This window comes from Tachypleus tridentatus, chromosome 6, assembly GCF_004210375.1.
Source record: "Tachypleus tridentatus isolate NWPU-2018 chromosome 6, ASM421037v1, whole genome shotgun sequence".
NCBI lineage: Eukaryota > Metazoa > Arthropoda > Merostomata > Xiphosura > Limulidae > Tachypleus > Tachypleus tridentatus.
This window is the reverse complement of record NC_134830.1, coordinates 137,403,296-137,423,391: the sequence shown is the minus strand read 5'-3', so window position 1 is coordinate 137,423,391 and position 20,096 is coordinate 137,403,296. Positions and strand designations below refer to the sequence as shown.

The following is a 20,096-nucleotide window of genomic DNA, read 5'->3' as shown; positions in this document are numbered from 1 at the left end:
ACTCGACTCGTTATCCGAGGGTCGCGGGTTCGAATCCCTGTCACAATAAACATGCTCGCCCTTTCAGCCGTGGGGACGTTATAATGGTACGGCCAATCCCATTATTCGTTGGCAAAAGAGTAGCCCAAGAATTGGCGGTGGATGGCGATGACAAGCTGCCTTCCCTCTAGTCTAGCACAGTGAAATTAGGGATGGCTAACACAGATAGCCCTCGAGTAGCTTTGCGCCAAATTCAAAACAAACCAAACCATAAACTTCACCACATCTTCTGTGTATCAACTTGGTTATTTATTTGACGCAAAAATCTATTTGAATATTCAAAATCCTCGAATATATATATAATGAATACTAAACTCGTTACGAGTCACTTTTTATCGTTGTTAATTAAATATTTATAATTGCTCTCTCTCCAAATGCTCGTGGCTTCTAAATTTTAATGTTATTATGATGTCGATTTCTTTGTGCTCTGAAAGATGCTCGAAGTGCCGTTTTTTGTTTTTTTTTCCTTATCTCGGCGAGATCTTCACTTGAACGTGTATGACTCATTTATCACCAACGTCTTTCCCTTCACTTCACTAATAATGTTTCTAACACAATATATACCAATTCTGTCGACATCTTCTTAGGTTCATCTAATTAATTTGAATACGAAAGTTACAGAGAAAAAAACAAAGTATTCCATAAACTTAACTAAAATATTTTATGTTCAGATGTGTTATTAGAAATCTCGTATATTTATATATGTATACTACTTTCTCCCAGATTGAAGACGCAATGCTTATGTTTGACAAACAGACTAACCGGCATCGAGGTAAGAATATTTATAATTCTTATTCTATTTCTTTGTGGCGATAAACTAAATAATTTCCTGTTACGTTATATAAGAACTGTATATGTATATATATATATATATATTGGGTTGATTTTTTTTTCAAAGACCAAAACAGTTTTGAAAAACCAGTTTTAATGCGTTTATTTGTGTTTTGTTTTGTTTTGTTTTTAGAGCAAAGCCACTGTGGTTTCTGTTTACCACAGTAGACTTTATTGTTTTAATGGAAATTGTTTGAAGAGCTAGAACCGTATAAAAGAAACAAAGTCTGTTATTTTTTGTTCTGGTAGTCAGGGCGCTTGAATCGCAACATGCGGGTCGCGTGTTCGAATCTTGTCATCAGATATGTTACCCTAGGGACATTATAATGTGACGGTAAATACAACTCTTCGTTGGTAAAGAGTACCCCAAGAATTGGCAGTGAGTAGTGCTTACTATCTGCCTTCCCTCTAGTCCATCGCTTTTAAATTCAGCCTACATAGGCTTAGTGGTTAGGACGCTCGACTCGCAATCTGAAGACCGCGGGGGTTCAAATTCCCGTCATACCAAACATGCCATAGGGACGTTATAGTGTGGCAGTCAATCGCACTGTTTGTTGGTAAAAAGAGTAGCTCAAGAGTTGGTGGTGGGTGGTGATGACTAGCTGCCTTTCCTCTAGACTTACACAGCTAAATTAGGAATTACTAGTGTATAAAGTCATTGTGTTGCTTTAGACGAAATTAAAGAAACAAAAATCTGTAATTTTTAACCCAAGCTGGTTTTGAATGTAGAGGGTCCGATACCTTTAAACCTTGTTTTAGGGCTGTTGTGGTCGAATTGCTGCGTGCTGTATTTCAAGTTTGTACGGAATGTGAGGCATTGGTTGTTTGAAGTTAAGCACGAAGCTGCACAATGGTATCGAAACCCAGTTTCTAGTGCTGTAAGTCCGCAGTCATACCGCTCTGCCACTAGGAGACAGCAATGTAAAGTGTTACCGGGCCTAGGCCTGAGTACAGAGACCGAAACGTCATCCACTTCATAAAATGTAAATATTTCTGACAACGAATCAACAGTGGAATAACTAGACAGGACGGGAAAATGTTTTTTTTTTTTCGATCTTAAATTTCATCTTTTCGATATATTTTCTTAGTTTACGTCTTCCATACGTTCATGGAAGAGTGCGGCTTATTGTTCGATAGACCCAGTTGTTGTTGCTAAGCAACCGTAGTGAATTGTCGTTATTTACTGTTTCACATATTTATAGTTTCAAGATAAGTGTTAAGCCCTTTTTTTGGCAGTGACTTCAGTGTGCTAACTAACCCGTGCTTGCGGCTGTATTCTATAGCGCAAAAATCGTTATCTCCTACAGCAAAGTGAGTGTCCGACCGCCACTAGAGTTTCCGTTGTTATCTGTGTTCGTGCTAGGTCGTAATGGGCGTGTAAACCTAAGACTAACAACCATGTAAATCCTGCTTATAGTGGCAGTCACCGATGTACGCAGAATCGTTAACTTCATTGCTTAGCAAGAGAAAGAGAATTACGAGGGCCTATTCACTTACAAGCGATGGCTATATGGATATCGTATAAATCATTGTCACTTTGACTAATGTGGTTAGAACATGATACTACAGGGTGGCTGTACTAATGTGGTTAGAACATGATACTACAGGGTTGCTGTACTAATGTGGTTAGAACATGATACTACAGGGTGGCTGTACTAATGTGGTTAGAGCATGATACTACAGGGTGGCTGTACTAATGTGGTTAGAACATGATACTACAGGGTTGCTGTACTAATGTGGTTAGAACATGATACTACAGGGCGGCTGTACTAATGTGGTTAGAGCATGATACTACAGGGTGGCTGTACTAATGTGGTTAGAGCATGATACTACAGGGTGGCTGTACTAATGTGGTTAGAGCATGATACTACAGGGTTGCTGAACTAATGTGGTTAGAACATGATACTACAGGGTGGCTGTACTAATGTGGTTAGAGCATGATACTACAGGGTGGCTGTACTAATGTGGTTACAACATGATAGTACAGGATGGCTGTACTAATGAGGTTAGAGCATGATAGTACAGGGTGGCTGTACTAATGTGGTTACAACATGATAGTACAGGATGGCTGTACTAATGTGGTTAGAGCATGATAGTACAGGGTGGCTGTGCTAATGTGGTTTGAGCATGATAATACGGTGATGTTACGTTAATATGGTTAGAACATGATAGTACGGTGAAGCTACGCTAATGTGGTTAGAACGTGATAATACGAGATGACTGCACTAATGTGATTATAATATAATAGTGTGGTGAAACTGCGCTAACGTGGTCAGAATATGACAGTACGAAAAAAATGTCACTTCTTCAACGTAGTAAAGTTCAGCTACAGAATCATCTGTCTGACCCGCTACTAGTTCAGCAGGAACACTAAACACCGGGTTTCGATACTTGTGGTGGGCAGAGCACAGATAGCCCGTCGTGTAGTTTTTTGTAACAACAAATAAAACCGTTTTGGAATACAGGAGCACCACCTACAAGCACTTTAAAACAAAAAACTTTAAAAGTCTTAAAACGAATAGTTTTGTGAATGTAACGTAGCTGACTTTGTTTAAAAAAAACCAACATAGATCGATTCTCTGTAATATCCAATATTTCATTTTGTTTCTGATGTATGATGGAAATGAAAAATGCTTTTCTTTTCTTACTCCAAATCAGAGAGCTTTAACGGAACCAGTTTGAAATAAGTTACATTACGTATAATATTTTCTTCTCAAATCGATTAATTTTATATATATTTAAGTATGAAATATAGGAACAGAAAACACTGGTAGTTCGAAAGAAGGAATGTGGAAAATGGTGTCCATGAAAAAAACATTCTGGTTACTTTGGGTTAAAAGTTGGCTTAAGACTTTGATTGCATGTCTGAAGTTAGGGTTAGAAAGGTCTTCTTGGTCATGGTCATGAGTGTTCTAAGGCGCTCGGACCCAAGAAACACGTTCTTACAGTTTTCAAGTAATCGAAATATTTCTTTTCATGCACATTGTGCTGATATATTGAGAGTAAAAAAAAACGCAATTTTTTTTTAATATTCTTATTATTTATAGTTGACTGTTTTAAGTTACACAGCTATCACAGTCATGGACACTAACCCTAATGAAACGAGTTGGTTCTAACCAGTATTAAATATTTTACTTTTCATTGCGCCAAAAAAGTCAGATTTTATCTTTTAATCATATTTCTGAAATATATCAGCGATTTATTAGTTTTTTTGTTTGTTTACTTTGACTGCAACAAATTCATATTCTTTCTATGAGACTTGTTACATTTTTAAACACCACATTCGTAATCTTGTCAAATGTAATAGGCCTAATAGTAATTAATATATTATGACAAGTATAACTGTAATCATTCTTTGACGATGTGTAAAAGGCATAGTCACCAAAACAAGGAAAAGAATAAAAATAAAGTAGGAAAATGTTGTGGTTTTTTTTGGCGGGAGATGGGTAGTCAAACCCGAGAAACGTTTGTTGCGGTGATTTGAATCTCAAAACACAGAACATTTCTTGTCCTGTGTTTAAAACTAATAGTTAATCATTTCTGACAAAAAAAAGAAACTGCAAAAAAATGGGTTTTAATATCCGTTGTGTACACCGTACTGCTAGTATAATTAATATCCGTTGTGTACACCGTACAGCTGGTATAATTCCTTGTGTAGCTTTGTGCTTAACAAGAAACAAATTCTGACAAAAACTGGTATTATTAAATTGGTGGGCCTGGCATGGCCAACTAATAGGCGCTCGAATCGTAATATGAGGGTCCGAAGACCCGTCACACCAAACATACTCGCCTTTTCAGCCCGTGAAGGCGTTATAATATTACGGTTAATCCCACTATTAGTTGGTAATGGAGTAGCCCAAGAGTTGGTGGTGGGTGGTAATGACTAGTTGCCTTCCCTCAAGTCTTATACTGCTAAAATATGGACGGCTAGCTCAGAAAGCCCTCGTGTAGTTTGCGCGAAAATTCTAAACAAACAAACAAACGTTATGATATAGCTGATATTTACAGACATGTACATGAGATAAAAAAGTGAATAAAGTTGGGAGCAAATAATGTTTTGTTTCTCTGTACTTTATATCACAAGTAACAAAACTTTTCAATGTTTTTATTTATTGAAGACAATAATGTGCACAAAAGTAACATACTTTTAATAAGTAATAAGTTGTTGGTAACGGAACTACGATTGGTTTTTGCATTGATTTTCGACAATGTCGAATGTTTGATGGAGTCAACCAACTCACCGTAATATAGACTTGTTTGTAAGTTAAGCGCAAAGCTACACATTGAGCTATCCGTGTTGTGCCCACCAAGGGTATCGAAACACGGTTCCTAGTGTTATAAATCCGCTCACTTACCACTGTACTACTGGGAAGAGACATTGATACAGATCTCCAAATTTTGGAAAACAAAATCGGCCTTTTTTATTTTCACGCATACTTTATGGTCCTTTACTGGCTCAGTGGCAATATTACCAAGTTAAAACGCTCAAGTCCGGGGTTCGGTTCCCTTCAATTGAAATGACGCAAAGAGCAAATTGCTTAGCTTTGTGCTAAAAATAAATGTATACTATAAATTTTGTAGTTGTCCACCGCCTGGTGGCTCAGCGGGTAGTTTCGATGACTGCGCTGGGTACAGCACAGATAGTTTATTGGGTAGTTTTGCGCTTAAAAACAAATAAAAATATTTATACTGTAGGTTATGAATTTTCGTCACTTCCGGCTAATATGAACTTCCGCTTTAAAATATCAAAAGTGCTATCTAGAAACTTTCCAAATGAAAACTATTGCAAAGTACGAAAAACAACGTGTCTTTTATTGCGTCAAATGTGACATTTTAAATATAAATATATCATGTGAAATACTATTTTATAATTTGTTTCAGAGCAAAGCCACACTAGGCTATCCGCTGCGTCAACTGCGAAGAATCTAACGCCGGATTTTAGCGTTCTAAGTACGATATCCTAATGATAAATCCGAATACTTATTGAGCTAAAAATCTGGTTTGGACACGACGAGCAGAGCACAAAATGGTTCATTGTGATTATCAACAAAGAAACAACAACAACAAGAACATTATAACTAGAAACGGATTGCGTTTAACCTCTAACTGTTTTTGTTTTTTAATTACTACTTTTTCATTTATGGCGTGATTATTAAATGTTACTACTCAAAGTGACTTCATTCCGTAACCTGCAGTTTATATAAGGGCAGTAACTTAAGCAACGTTGTCGATCTGTAGTGCTATGTAATTTCTCTCGTCAGACTGATAGTATAAACCTTTACCTTCCTTCTTTCTTCCTGCAACTTGCTATCTGACGTAAAACAAACAAACGGTGACAAATGTCCTTGGTCATCGCAGCCCAATCCTTACTCTTTGTTACACGTGGGAGAGAGATGACGTAGCTATGTTTGATAAGTATGTCTTCAAAAAATTTCGGAGGATCTAAAGGCCTATTCCACCAGAAATATCGGTCGCAATCGAGGCGAATTTTATTACCCGTCTTTAACTGATAAAATATCAAATTCACACACAGTTCAAGCAAAGAAAGAGATCAATAATTAAAGTGTTGGATTACTATAGACCTGTAATATAAATATGACATAACACTAGGATTAAGTTGTGTTGGATTACTATAGACCTCTAACATAAATATGACATAACACCAGGGCTAAGTTGTGTTGGATTACTATAGACCTGTAACATAAATATGACATAACACTAGGGTTGTGTTGGATTACTATAGACCTCTAACATAAATATGACATAACACTAGGGTTGTGTTGGATTACTATAGACCTCTAACATAAATATGACATAACACCAGGGCTAAGTTGTGTTGGATTGCTATAGATCTGTAACATAAATATGACATAACACCAGGGCTAAGTTGTGTTGGATTACTATAGACCTGTAACATAAATATGACATAACACTAGGGTTAAGTTGTGTTGGATTACTTTAGACCTCTAACATAAATATGACATAACACAAGGGTTAAGTTGTGTTGGATTATTATAGACCTGTAACATAAATATGACATAAAACTGGGGTTAAGTTGTGTTGGATTACTATAGACCTGTAACATAAATATGACGTAACACCAGGGTTAAGTTGTGTTGGATTACTATAGACCTCTAACATAAATATGACATAACACCAGGGCTAAGTTGTGTTGGATTACTATAGACCTGTAACATAAATATGACATAACACCAGGGTTAAGTTGTGTTGGATTACTATAGACCTGTAACATAAATATGACATAACACCAGGGTTAAGTTGTGTTGGATTACTATAGACCTGTAACATAAATATGACATAACACCAGGGTTAAGTTGTGTTGGATTACTATAAACCTTTAACATAAATATGACATAACACCAGGGCTAAGTTGTGTTGGATTACTATAAACCTCTAACATAAATATGACATAACACCAGGGTTAAGTTGTGTTGGATTACTATAAACCCCTAACATAAATATGACATAACACCAGGGTTAAGTTGTGTTGAATTACTATAAACCTCTAACATAAATATGACATAACACCAGGGTTTAGTTGTGTTGGATTACTATAAACCTCTAACATAAATATGGCATAACACCAGGGTTAAGTTGTGTTGGATTACTATAAACCTCTAACATAAATATGACATAACACCAGGGTTAGGTAGTAATAAGAACGAGAAGTAAATATATTGGTACGTTATTCGCAGCGTCATCTAGCGTGAGAAAGTTCAAGTGAATCAGCAGGCATAAAGAAGAATTAGATTGATGAGAAACCACGCCTTAATCCATTTCCGCCATTTTCAGGGGGGCAAAAAAATAAACGATTTATAAAGATTAGGCAACTCGCTTCGGTTGTTGTGATGTGAACTTCCAATATAAAGCTATTAATCTTACGTTCTCACGTCTTTGTGGTTGCTGTCAGCTCGTTAAACACTGCTTTGCAACGTTTCCTCTTCGAAACGTCTGCCCACCATTTTGAATATCAACCACCGCAAATGTTCATATTCGTTCTTCTAGTTATTTTAAGTATTATCTACAAAATACGTATCTTATAGTTTAGGGACATTAGTAATATATTTTCTTGAAAGTTTTTTTTTTTCATAAACAAATTAAACGTGTAGACTGCATTCTCTTAGAAAAGTGTCATGATGGTTATTTTTAATACTGCTGAACACTGTAGGCTCATTGATGGTTAGCTTTGCGGATCATAGGGTTCAGGGTTCGAGACATGAGATCGGTAAAACACTCAGCACGTTCAGGTGTAATAGTCGGTTCAAAGAACAGAACGAAGTCCTTGTGGTGGCTGGTATTGTTGACTGGTTGCCTTCCCTTTTGCTAGTAGTTCGAAACTGTGGATAACCGTGCACGAGTTCTAAGACATCTAGTCCATTCTCATGTAAAATATACCTTTCTAGGGTTAATTCCAGTTTTAACTAATCTGGTATAACTTTTAAAAGGACTATATAAAAACTGAGCCTTTTAATAAGTATTTTAACGTGTATAATAATATTTATTAGTTGACTAATAACGTCAATAAATATACATTATTTCACAGTAACAGTTTGGTTTGGTTTTGAATTTCGCGCAAAGCGACACGAGGACTATCTCTGCGCTAGCCGTCCCTAATTTAGCAGTGTAAGGCTAGAGGGAAGTTAGCTAGTCATCACCACCCACCGCCATCTCGTGGGCTACACTTTATCTAACGAACAGTAGGATTGAGCATCACATTATAACGCCCCTACAGCTGAAAGGGCGACCATGTTTAGTGTGACGGGGATTCAAATCCGCGAACCTCGGATTACGACTCGAATGCCTTAACCACCTAACCACGCCGGGCCATAACAGTAACAGATGCAGAGGCTAAAACGAAGAGCCTTCCCCATTCATATGTAACTTCTATTTGTTTTTAACCCATGTTACATAATACTGTCTATGTTTTATTCCATCTCACCCATGAGAAATACAAATTTCCCACTCAAGCCAAACATCAATTCACAATTATTAAAAGTACCCGTACTCAGTGACGGGAAACGTTTAATTTGATCTATGAATTTACATTATTTCATTGACTTTAAATATATTAACTTGATTTCACTCAGAACCGAAACTCGGAACTACTTATGTCGCCCACTGTGAAAAGTAATTGTTGAGTATTTCAGTTACACCTGAGGCACGTGCCCGGCAGGGCCAGGTGGTTAGGGCGCCGGCTCGTAAGCTGAGGGTCGCGGGTTCAAATCCCCGTCACACCAAACATGCTTGCCCTGTCAGCCGTGGGAGCGTTATTATTTTACGATCAATCCCACTATTCGTTGGTAAAAGAGTAGCTCAAGAGTTGGCGGTGGGTGGTGATGACTAGCTGTCTTCTTTCTATTCTTACATTGCTAACTTAGGGACAGCTAGCGCAGATAGCCGTCATGAAGTTTTAACCGAAATTAAAACAAAGAAACAAAAAAACTGCGGTACGTCTGTGGACTTACAATGCTAAAAACGAAGTTTCTATATTCAAACCTCCCATTGTGTAGTTTTGCGCTTAACTTAAAACAGTTATAACACCTGACTAGCTCTGCTACTGCATAAATAACCCTCTGGACAATTACTTGTGGTGGACAGATGGTAGATTTGAAAACATATTCATTCCTGGTTTGAAATCTCATTGGACTAATCATCAGCAATCTGACACAACATATATAGAATTTCATTACATATGTAAGGCCTTAAGAACTCCCTTAAATTACTAGCTTCGAAGTATGTATCTAGCCTTCTTAAACCTCTTTATCTACCATTTCTTAAACTACAAAATATAGACAAATCTTTCTTCCAGCTTAATTTCTTTACATTTGTTAAGCCTAAAATGCTCTCTTGTATCCGCTCGCCAGCTTCGAGGTTCTTTTCAAAGCAAATTTTTTCAAGTGTGTAAATATTTTCAGTCCTGCTATGTCCCAGTCATTATTCTAAAATCATAAACAGTATCCTCGAAACTACATATTTATACAAACACAATTCTCACTACATCATATTAAACTTACTGTCCTCCACCAGATGTCGCAAGCATCAATCAAGCCTGTTTAAAAACCTTTATGATAGTCGTAGTACAATTCGTTGCAAAAGAAATGTCTTTATGTGAAAAAGAAATTAAAATTCAACCATCCTTACAACTATAATTTGTAAAGTAATAAAACGTAAGAACAAACAGTAAAATATATTAGTTGCCAAACCTTTTAGCCGTTCCTACTACACCTAACGTTATTATTAGAACTACCAGCAAAAACACTTGCAATCAAATCAGTATCTTTATTATAACAGTACTTTCTTAAATACAAGAATTCTAGAACACATATAAACCCAGAGTTTGTAAGTCTGTTTACACGTAATTCCACAGAAAATCATTTAAAGTATGTTATTATACACACACAAAAGCATACACACCATAATCACATGACTCCCTTGATGCAAAGAGTCATTTCTGTAGTTACCGATTTGAGAGCGGCACCAAACTGGCCGTTAACGAGACACATTACCTTAAAATGGCACGTGTAATTAATGATAGGTGTTTGGAAAGGATAATTCAGTCGTGAGGTTCTATTGCTCAACACATTCACGAATGTTATCAATGTGCCGGGCAATTATCAGTCACACCAAAGGTGCAACCAGATATGGCGATTATTTAGATCTTTATTTGCATGATTTCATCTCGCTGTCACAACACTTCAAACCCACACCTTGAGAAGAAAAAAAAAACTTGTATAGTTTGACTGTTTGTTTGTAATTAAGCACAAAGCTATACAATGGGATATCTGTGCTCTGTCCACCACGGGTATCTGAACACGGATTCTAGCGCTCACTTCAGTAGACCGCTGTGCCACTGGGGGTCGAAACTTGTATAGATTAACCCTATAAATTGCTTGCGAGTCAGCGACTTCATTGTTTACAGGGCCCCAAAACAGACACACAAAATCAAAATACAAACAAAAATACTATCATTGTTGCAATTACCCACACTAGCTATTGCTTTGGTGCCATAGGATTGTCACCTACAAAATGAGTAATTTACCTAATATTTTCCGTCGGGGTTTGTTTTTTTTTACATTGTGGATTGCAACAGGTACTGAATGATATTGTTTGTTTGTTTGAGGAAGGGCGCGAGTTGACCCTTTGGTTCAACTCTGAATTTCGAATCTGTGTTACAATACCAAAACATACTCTCCCACTTTCAGCTCTGTGTGCGTTATATGAGTGGCAATCAATCCCGCAGCGTGGATGATGGGCAGTAAGGTGCTCCTGACTAGCTTTCCTCCCGTTGCGTTGGTTAGTAATCGAAAATCAGATGCAGCTGAAGATGTGTGAAGAGTTTCTCGCCATGCTAATGATTGGGTAACGCTAGGACCAAACGGTATGGAAACAACTTGGTATTTTAAGGTTAAATACCACTCTGACAATTCACTCGACGAACTCGATTATTGGAGAGTCGAAAAGTTTGTTTGTTTATTATTCATCTCATCGTTTCTTGTGCCTCTGTTTCCCTGCCTTGTGATGTAATAAGAAACGTAACAAACGGTGCGAGCCTTTATATTTGTATAAACTTCACAAAAGTTTTCTTGGTAGTTGACGTTTGTACTTTCAGTAACAAATCAGGAATTCGTTCTCATATTAATTTTCAAAGCAGATGTCGGCTGTTGATGTTTGTTAATGCTAAACTACAGAAGGGGCTATCTCTAGAGTCTAAAGCATTATATGTGACTGTGAGGAAACAGAGTTAGAAGTGAATCAAACACGGCAGAAAATATAAAAAGAATGGAACCACACTCCTTCAAAAATAAAACATCGTTAGAATTGCAACTTGGACGTATTTTAATGCAACGGGGACGGAACTGTGGTGAAAACCAAAGGAAAAATTACTCTAAAAATAAACAGTTTCGTACCTTTTTTATATATTTACTGTTTTTCCTTCCGATGATAAATAAAATCGTAACCGTTTTAAAAACAGGTGATGATAGATTTCAAATATGTCTCAAATGTCTCTCTAGATGACGAAAAATGACAACAATGTCAGCACGTTAAAATGACGTAAAACTGTTATATATTGGTGAAGGAGACTGACAATACAGGGTTTAGATAGTAATGTTATAACTAAGAACGTGAAACACCTGTTCCACTAACCTGAGTAAATCTACTGTTATATACTTCTCAAAAAGTTTTCGGTTCTCCGTGTTCGTTGTAGTTGGTCGAGATATTCCTGGCAACTCACGTGACCTTCTATTTCATATTGTTATGTTCCTAGTACTAAACACATGCACTTTCTGGTTTCACATAATTCTGGTTCTACACCGTTCAGGTACTACACCCGTTTCGAAACTCTCGCTATAGTTTTTGGTGCTGTGGCGTTTTTAAAACCACATAATATTCAAGGGTTCTGAAACAGTATTAAATACTATACCGTTTCTGGCCAAAAACGAAGTCTCATAATACTTTGTAATACTATGTTCTTCTTGTTACCACACTAAATTCGAAGTTTTCACAAAAGGTTTTGGATACTAAATCGTTTCTGATACAAAACACATTCAAGAATCTTTTAGCTTAAAAACCACTAATGTGGTGAAAGCTTTGATGCGGAACTCTTGATGTTTGGGTATAGACCTTCTTTCTCGTGGTGTTTATGTATAGGTTTTCTCTCTCCTTGTGTTTGAATATAGGTCTTCTTTCTCCTAGTGTTTGTGTATAGGTCTTCTTTCACCTGACGTTCGAGTATAGGTCTTCTTTCTCCTGACGTTCGAGTATAGGTCTTCTTTTTCCTGACGTTCGAGTATAGGTCTTCTTTTTCCTGACGTTCGAGTATAGGTCTTCTTTCTCCTGGTGTTTGAGTACAGGTCTTCTTCCTCCTGGTGTTTGAGTACAGGTCTTCTTCCTCCTGGCGTGTGAGGTTAGGTCTTCTTTCTCCTGGTGTTTGAGTATAGGTCTTCCTTCTCGTGGTGTTTGAGTACAGATCTTCTTCCTCCTGGTGTTTGAGTACAGGTCTTCTTCCTCCTGGCGTGTGAGGTTAGGTCTTCTTTCTCCTGGTGTTTGACTATAGGTCTTCCTTCTCGTGGTGTTTGAGTATAGGTTTACCACTAGACGAGTATGTTGCGACTTTTAGAAACGTACCAAATAGCAATTTACTGTAACACACGCACTAGATATGTTGAACAGCATTTGTAACGTATTTAAAAATTTCATAAAGGACCTAGTTTCAGAAGTAGAACTTCAAGATTTGGCTGAGAACAGTTCATTATCTTTGTGTTAAAAAACTTACAGGAATTTTAAGCTGGTAATTTTTGGAAGTTTCGACCTAACGCTTGAAGAATATTTTTATGTTTATGAAGTGCAAAAGTGTTAAACATGTCTGTCTTCGCTTCCGCCTACAACATCAGTGTAGGGCCCGACATGACCAAGTGGTTAAGACGCTTGACTCCTAATCTGAGGGTCGTGGGTTCGAATCTCCCCTTACACCAAACATGTTCGCCCTTTCAGTCGTGGGGCATTATGATGTGACAGCCAATCCCACTATTCATTGGTAAAAAGAGTAGCCTAACAATTGGCGGTGGGTGGTGATAACTAGCTGCCTTCCCTCTAGTCTTACACTGCTAAATTAAGGACGGCTACAGCAGATAACCCTCGTGTAGCTTTTCGCGAAATTAAAAAAACACAAAACATTAATGTAGGCTTGTCAGCTCATCACTGAAAACATTTGAGCCTTATCGTGTTCCTCTGAAGCAACATTTTCTCTATAGAACATGCCTCGTGTTGCTTACAATATAAATAGAACTGGTTGCTTGCAAGCGAATATGACTGGAGGTGTTGCATATTTCTTTGTCGCGTGCTATGTGTCATGTAATTCTCTCCAAATGCAGAATGTTAAGAGAGCATTAGTTTAAAGACAACGTTCACTTACCAAGAGTTAAAGTTTATTTTTCGGGCACCCATCTTTTAATAATGTTAAGAGAGCATTCAGAAACCGATGCATATCACGAAACACTGCTTTTCATACCCTGTGCCTGTGAAATGATAATTTTATTTTTTTACATGATATCATTTGTCATCCAAGTAAAATAGATGGAGCTCGTAGCACTGGACAAAATAAAAAAGCAATACATTATAGAAAAAGGATTTCAAGAAGTGAATATGCAACATGACAATTGACATGATTAAGAACAGTGTTAATAAATGAGCTTTGGACTTGACAGTTTATAATATTCTTTTCGTGTACCATTTAATAAATACAGAAGAAACAAAGAAAATGGTGAAGATGGAAAAGTTATACGTTGTAACTGAAATTACAGAATTCCTAATATCTGAAAGAAGCTTTATATTAGGTCCCAGTATCAAGTAAGAAAGCTCCAAATCTCGTCTTGCGTCGTAGCCCAAATGAAGAGAATTCTAAACTCTGGATAAAGATTATTCTTCTATTCAACCCCAAATAAAAACCCCTGAATTTTCTATAAAAGCTTGTATTACGTTGGAATCAAAGTAAATAATCCCTTACTTTTAGATAAATCTTTAACTTATGTCGCAAAAAGGAAAAAAAATACCTGAGAAGCTCACACTTCTGGATAAAGAGTTACGATACAACTCAAACGAGAAAAGCCCTCAAAATCTGGATGAAGAATTACGCCGTAATTTAAATGGGATAAGTCCTTATTCACGGATGACACACTGTCTTACGTTGTAACCCAAAGAACAGAAGTCCTCAATCTCGGGTAAATTATGCTTTGTCTGAACTCAACACGGAAAGAAAGAAATACTCAGTTTTGGACCAAGCACTGTTTATTCATAGCCTAAATTAAAAAAGTCCTCAATCTTGGATGAGCTATTGTGTAATGTTGCAAACAAAGCAGATTGGATCCGCAACCTTGGATGAAGAATTGTTTAGAATCAGAAGTCAAAACATCACAACCCAAACAAAAAGCAACATGATCCTTGATGACGGGTTATCTTACGTTGTACACAAAATAACCAATTAAGACTGAATGAACCCAACGTCTTATGACTCAAACTAAACAAAACAAACTCTAACTCTCAGATGAAGCAATGTCTTAGGACTCAAACTAACCAAAACAAGTTCTAACTCTAAGATGAAGCAGTGTCTTAGGTTTCAAACTAAATAAAATAAACTCTAATCCATAAGTGCCAGACGCGGCCAGGTAGTTAACATGCTGGACTATGGAGCTGAGTTTTATGGTTCGCGTCCCGTTACCACTAGAAACGAAAAATCGCTTTACGTTCTTTGGAATAGTGTGTGCATTGTAACATGACTGCCATATTCCACTTCTCCGTTTAACAGTAGTATTCAAAAAGTTGGTGATGGGATAGACAGTTAACTAGCTGCCATCTATTTGGTCTTTCACTTCAAAATAGGGACGTTTAGCGTAGATAACCCTCATGTAGTCTTGCGAGAAATCCAATAAACAAGCTATTAATTTAAGCTTTTTCTTAAGTAAATACAAAAATATATTTGAAATATTGGCTTGCAACAATAGATTTTACTTCGACAAAAAAAATGTTACAAGGCTTGGTCTTGAATTTTGCGCAAAGCAGCGCGAGGGCTATCTGTGCTAGCCGTCCCTAATTTAGCAGTGTAAGACTAGAGGCAAGGCATCTAGTCATCACCACCCACCACCAACTCTTGGGCTATTCTTTTACCAACGAATAGTGGAATTGACTGCCACATTATAATGCCCCCATGGCTGAAAGGGCGAGCATTTTAGGTGTGACGGGGATTCAAACCCGTGACCCTCAGATTACGAGTCGAGTGCCCTAACCACCTGGCCATGCCAGGCTATCACAAGGCATTATTACTTGTAAAGACTCTAAATATAAGTGTATGGGAAAAGTAATCTTATTTTTTTTTTAAATATCGCTTTATTTCCATTTTGTGAAACCTTGAACTCTATTAGAAGACATGGGTTCAAATCAGTCAGTCTTAGGCTTACGGTCCCTTAACTTCGAGGTTGTACACTCCTAAAATGGAAAAGAAAACTTAATGTTTAATGAAAACGGTCAATGATCACACCTAAAAAAAAAACAGTTATTTATAATTAAATACGTTAATAAAGGTAATAGACTTTTCAGTTTGTATTGTTATTGGTTTTAATTTCCTTTCTTCTCTTTGTCTCTTTTGAAATGTCTTCTAATTCACTGATAATGAGAAAGTATTTTCCAACCACTGGAAATCTCGTGTAAATTTCTTGTCGTGTTCTTTCTACACATTAAATATTTATTTGCTGAAAAGAGAGTATCGCTTCAAAATGCTCCCCTGGGACAAGAGTAAAGCAAGTCTCCAATTTATCTTCGTCACTTCCGAACCAGTTTGGTTGACTGTGGGTAATTCGGGAAGGGAGGAAAGCTTGGGGAAGTGAAAAGAGGCGAGGCTTACTGTCAACAAAGAATATTTTTTTCCATTACTAGACACACGAAAGGGAAGTAGTGATAATGGAGACAGAAATGGAAGTTCATTGTTTCGTTATTGGATATATGATGTTCGGATCAAACAGTGGAATCGTTCTAACACGAACTTGTTTCCTCTGTGTGTGTGTGTATATATATATGTATATATAAAACAAAGAAAACCACGCATGCTCAAAAGATTTAACCATACTTGTACCACTTCCTTTACTTGTTATTTAAGATTCTGAAAACGCATGTTTATTTAACATCCATTGCATTCCGTTAAGATTACATCTATTTGCATGGGAAACATGCCAATAACCACAGTGAATGTGTAAAACCAGTAAGTTATTAGCATATTTTTAGCTCTTTTGTTCTTCGTGATATTTATTGCACATAAAAATTGTGTTTTCTCTACGATACAGTTTTTCCATTTTTATAAGTGGTTATAGCTTATTTTATTTTATTTCTTTTTATAAAATTGTTAAACAGTAATTTTGAAACTTTGATTGTCACGATATCTGAGATATGTAGCGCCATCTCTTAATGTAAATTACAGTTAAGTTTTCAACAATTTTCACCGTTGTTTTATTCAGTTATTATTCTTGTTATAGCACCGCCTTTTCAGTTTTTATTCCACAGAAAATATTTTTTATTCTCCCAATAACATATATTTACTTTATAAAAGCTCTCTCCTGAAAATGTTAAACATTCCATATTATAACTCATGTCGTTTTTTCACGCGATATTTATTTTGGCGATTATCGCGTTCACCTAAGAAAAAAAAAACCGTCAATAATAGAGCGATTACTAATCATTTTAACTTGGTCCGTTTGTATATAACCCATTCCGTATGATTCTTTGTGCGTTGTTTTATATCCACCGGTGCTTACATAACTTAATTCTAAGGCATAGAATGGCTTTTTTTTTTTAGATGGATGCGAAAGGAAGTTAAAGTAATAGCAAAGAAAAAAGTGAAAGTTTTTTATAGAACTTTCTATTGAAAATAATACAATAAAAAGTACAAGTGGAAGTTCTGAACATACTTTATAGCACTTAAGAAATCAAAGATATAAGAAGCATTATTAAGCTTCAAGGCAGTAATTGTTCTCAAACAAATAAGAAAAAAAATTCGTTTTTTTTTCTTCTTTAGGTTATATTTATATGGAGAAACGCTACGATTGTTCAATTTAAAAACAAGTAAAACCGTCAATTGTTCGATCAAGTTTTGTCATATTGCACGTACATACGTTTAAGTAAAAACTTACCATGTTGTTTTAATGTTTATTTATATTACTCACTACCTACTCAGTGCCCGGCATGGCCAGGTGGTTAGGGTACTCTGATCGCAAACCGAGGGTCACAAGTTCGAATCCCTTCCCCACCAAACATGCTCGTCCTTTCAGCTGTGGGGCGTTATAACTTAGTATCCCCACCGCAATGTGGGTCCTTCTTCCGCAGCCACCTCCAACACCTAGGATACATTTTATAATCCCACATTGTAGCTTGTATCCTAGGATCCTTTTAAAAATATGCAGCGTATATTGTTTAATTTTAATGTGTTTTATTTATGGCTTAAAATTCATGGTTATAATTAATCAGAGGTTGAGATATATCTGAGGTTGTAAGTTTTGATATATCTGATTTTCTACCAGTCTTGGCTTTCTGCTTCTAGAAATTTCAATTTTTGTGTACAACTGTTACCTGCGAAAGCCAATAACAATAGGTTAATTCATACACATCCGTGGAAAGACATATGGCTAAATGGCATGGCCAGTAACTCCCCCAACCCTACCCCTAGAGTACATAGGTGTCATGCAAATCAAGATAAGTGGGTTAGGGTGTCGTCAGTAAAAAAGGAAAAAGTATGGGAACCACTTGTATAAGTAATATATTACTTGCCCCTAATTTTCAAATACCCACCATAAAAGTAGAATGTATTTAGCAGCACCAGCTGTCAGAAGGGCTTTGCATCGAATAAAAGAACTAACTGTCACTTCTATGAAACTCCCAAACCTGAAAACGCGGTTCGAACCTTAGACCTCTCGATCCATCACTTGCTATTGCGTTAGCTATCATTAAGCCATGCCAGACCCTTTTGTGGCTCTCCTACGCTGTATTAAATGCATGTACGTTCTTTGCTATAAAACGTACGTCACAGATGTAACAGAATTTTCCCATAAGAAAACAAATTTACAGAAATTTTTGACACGTTATTTTTTATTCTTTGTTTGTAGTTAAGCTCAAAGTTACGCAATAGGCTATCTGTGCTTTTCACACTACGGGTATTGAAGCCTGGGTTTTTAGCGTTATAAGCCTTCAAACTTGACCTTGAGCCACTGGGAGAATTTGTTTTTTTTATTTATTAGGGACATCACTAAGTTTCTTATTACATATCTTTATCATATATTTTTCGATTTTATTATTATTATTGTTTTAAAGCCAGAATAATCATTTCGCTTACTATCTTGAGTACAAGCCGATGGTTCTTAAGGTTACCAACAATGTCTTACGTAAATATATTTTATTCGTTTCCTTTTATTCTGATAAGTCTATTGTAAGATCCCCTAGAAACTATAGATTACATATAACAAGGTTGATTAGTTTGCCCCCCTCCCCAAATATTGTGTCACTTACAGAAGTCGAAGTCATCTTGCTAATGACGTCACTTCACCTGCAAGCAATTAATCTTTCTCTTCTCACTGAAAAGCAGTACGCCCACGAGGGTGCGCTGAACACGTTGTTGTTTGTTAAACCTAATTAATGGACTCGTGATTCCACACCAACTACTTTAGTATTGTATACATATCACGACCGGTACCCTGCTGTTCATTCAGGGACCATCTCATTAGTATCTGTGTGGTAGTTGTCATTTAAGCGCTCTGTCGTGTGGTTATTGTGAAAAAATAAAATAAGAAACGTCGTTCTAACGAAACCTCATTTTGATAATTCGCGGAAGTTACTTTCTAGAATATGCAATTAGTTTAGAGATGTAGGTTTTAAAGGGCAAGGAACTTTACATTTTCAACTATACATGCGATATCTTCAGTTAAACAGTCATTTGAGCTTGTTATATATTTGTATTTTAATAATCTCGTGTTGTGTGGTGTTCAGATGCGTATGGTCATTCCCCCGGTGGATGAGTGATAATTTTCCTGACTTATAATGCTAAAATTCAGGATAAGACTATCGGTGGTGGACAGAGTAGAGATAAATATGTATCTCGGGACGGCTGGTATGGGTATTAACATTTATTAATAAACCAGAGAACAACGTTTCGATCTTCCTAATCTTTTTTTTTTTTTTGTTAACCTGAAGAAGACCTAAGAAGGTCGAAAACGTTGTTCTCTGCTTTATTAGTAAAAGTGTTAATACCTATACCAGGCGTTCTGAGATACATTTTTACTTCAAATGAGTTTCTCGTCGTCACGAAGAGTGGAGATAGCCCATTGTGTAGCTTTATACTTAACAAAAACACAACAACAACTAAATAAGGAAAACAACGTATAGTCAACTAAAACGCGGAAAGCGCCCTCTAGCGACCATTTGATTAGGCTTCACTAAAATCTATGTCTATTAAAACTTATCAAGTACACTTTGTAAATAACTGATGGAAAAAACTATATAAAATACAACGTATAGTCAACTAACATATGGAAAGCGCCCTCTAACGACCATATTATTAGGCTTCATAAAATATCTATGTCTATAAAAACTTATCAAGTACACTTTGTAAGTGACTAATGAACACGTAGATAGAAAAAATGCGATATGTCTGCCTTCTCAGGGGCAATGGAAAA

At 36.6% G+C, this 20,096-nt stretch overlaps 1 protein-coding gene and 1 long non-coding RNA gene across 8 annotated transcripts in view; one reads left to right on the top strand and one right to left on the bottom strand.

Annotated features, from left to right (window-relative positions):
- LOC143253788 (RNA-binding protein Musashi homolog Rbp6-like) overlaps window positions 1-20,096 on the top strand; it is a 205,186-nt gene that overhangs the window by 143,823 nt on the left and 41,267 nt on the right. For all 7 annotated transcript variants that reach the window (XM_076508163.1, XM_076508161.1, XM_076508162.1 and 4 more), the window contains one exon: window positions 763-811. In XM_076508163.1, the coding sequence (XP_076364278.1) occupies window positions 763-811 (49 nt within the window). The remainder of the gene's footprint in view (window positions 1-762; window positions 812-20,096) is intronic.
- The window catches only part of LOC143253789 (uncharacterized), a 34,662-nt gene that overhangs the window by 5,120 nt on the left and 9,446 nt on the right, over window positions 1-20,096 (bottom strand). The gene's annotated exons all lie outside the window — the stretch shown is intronic.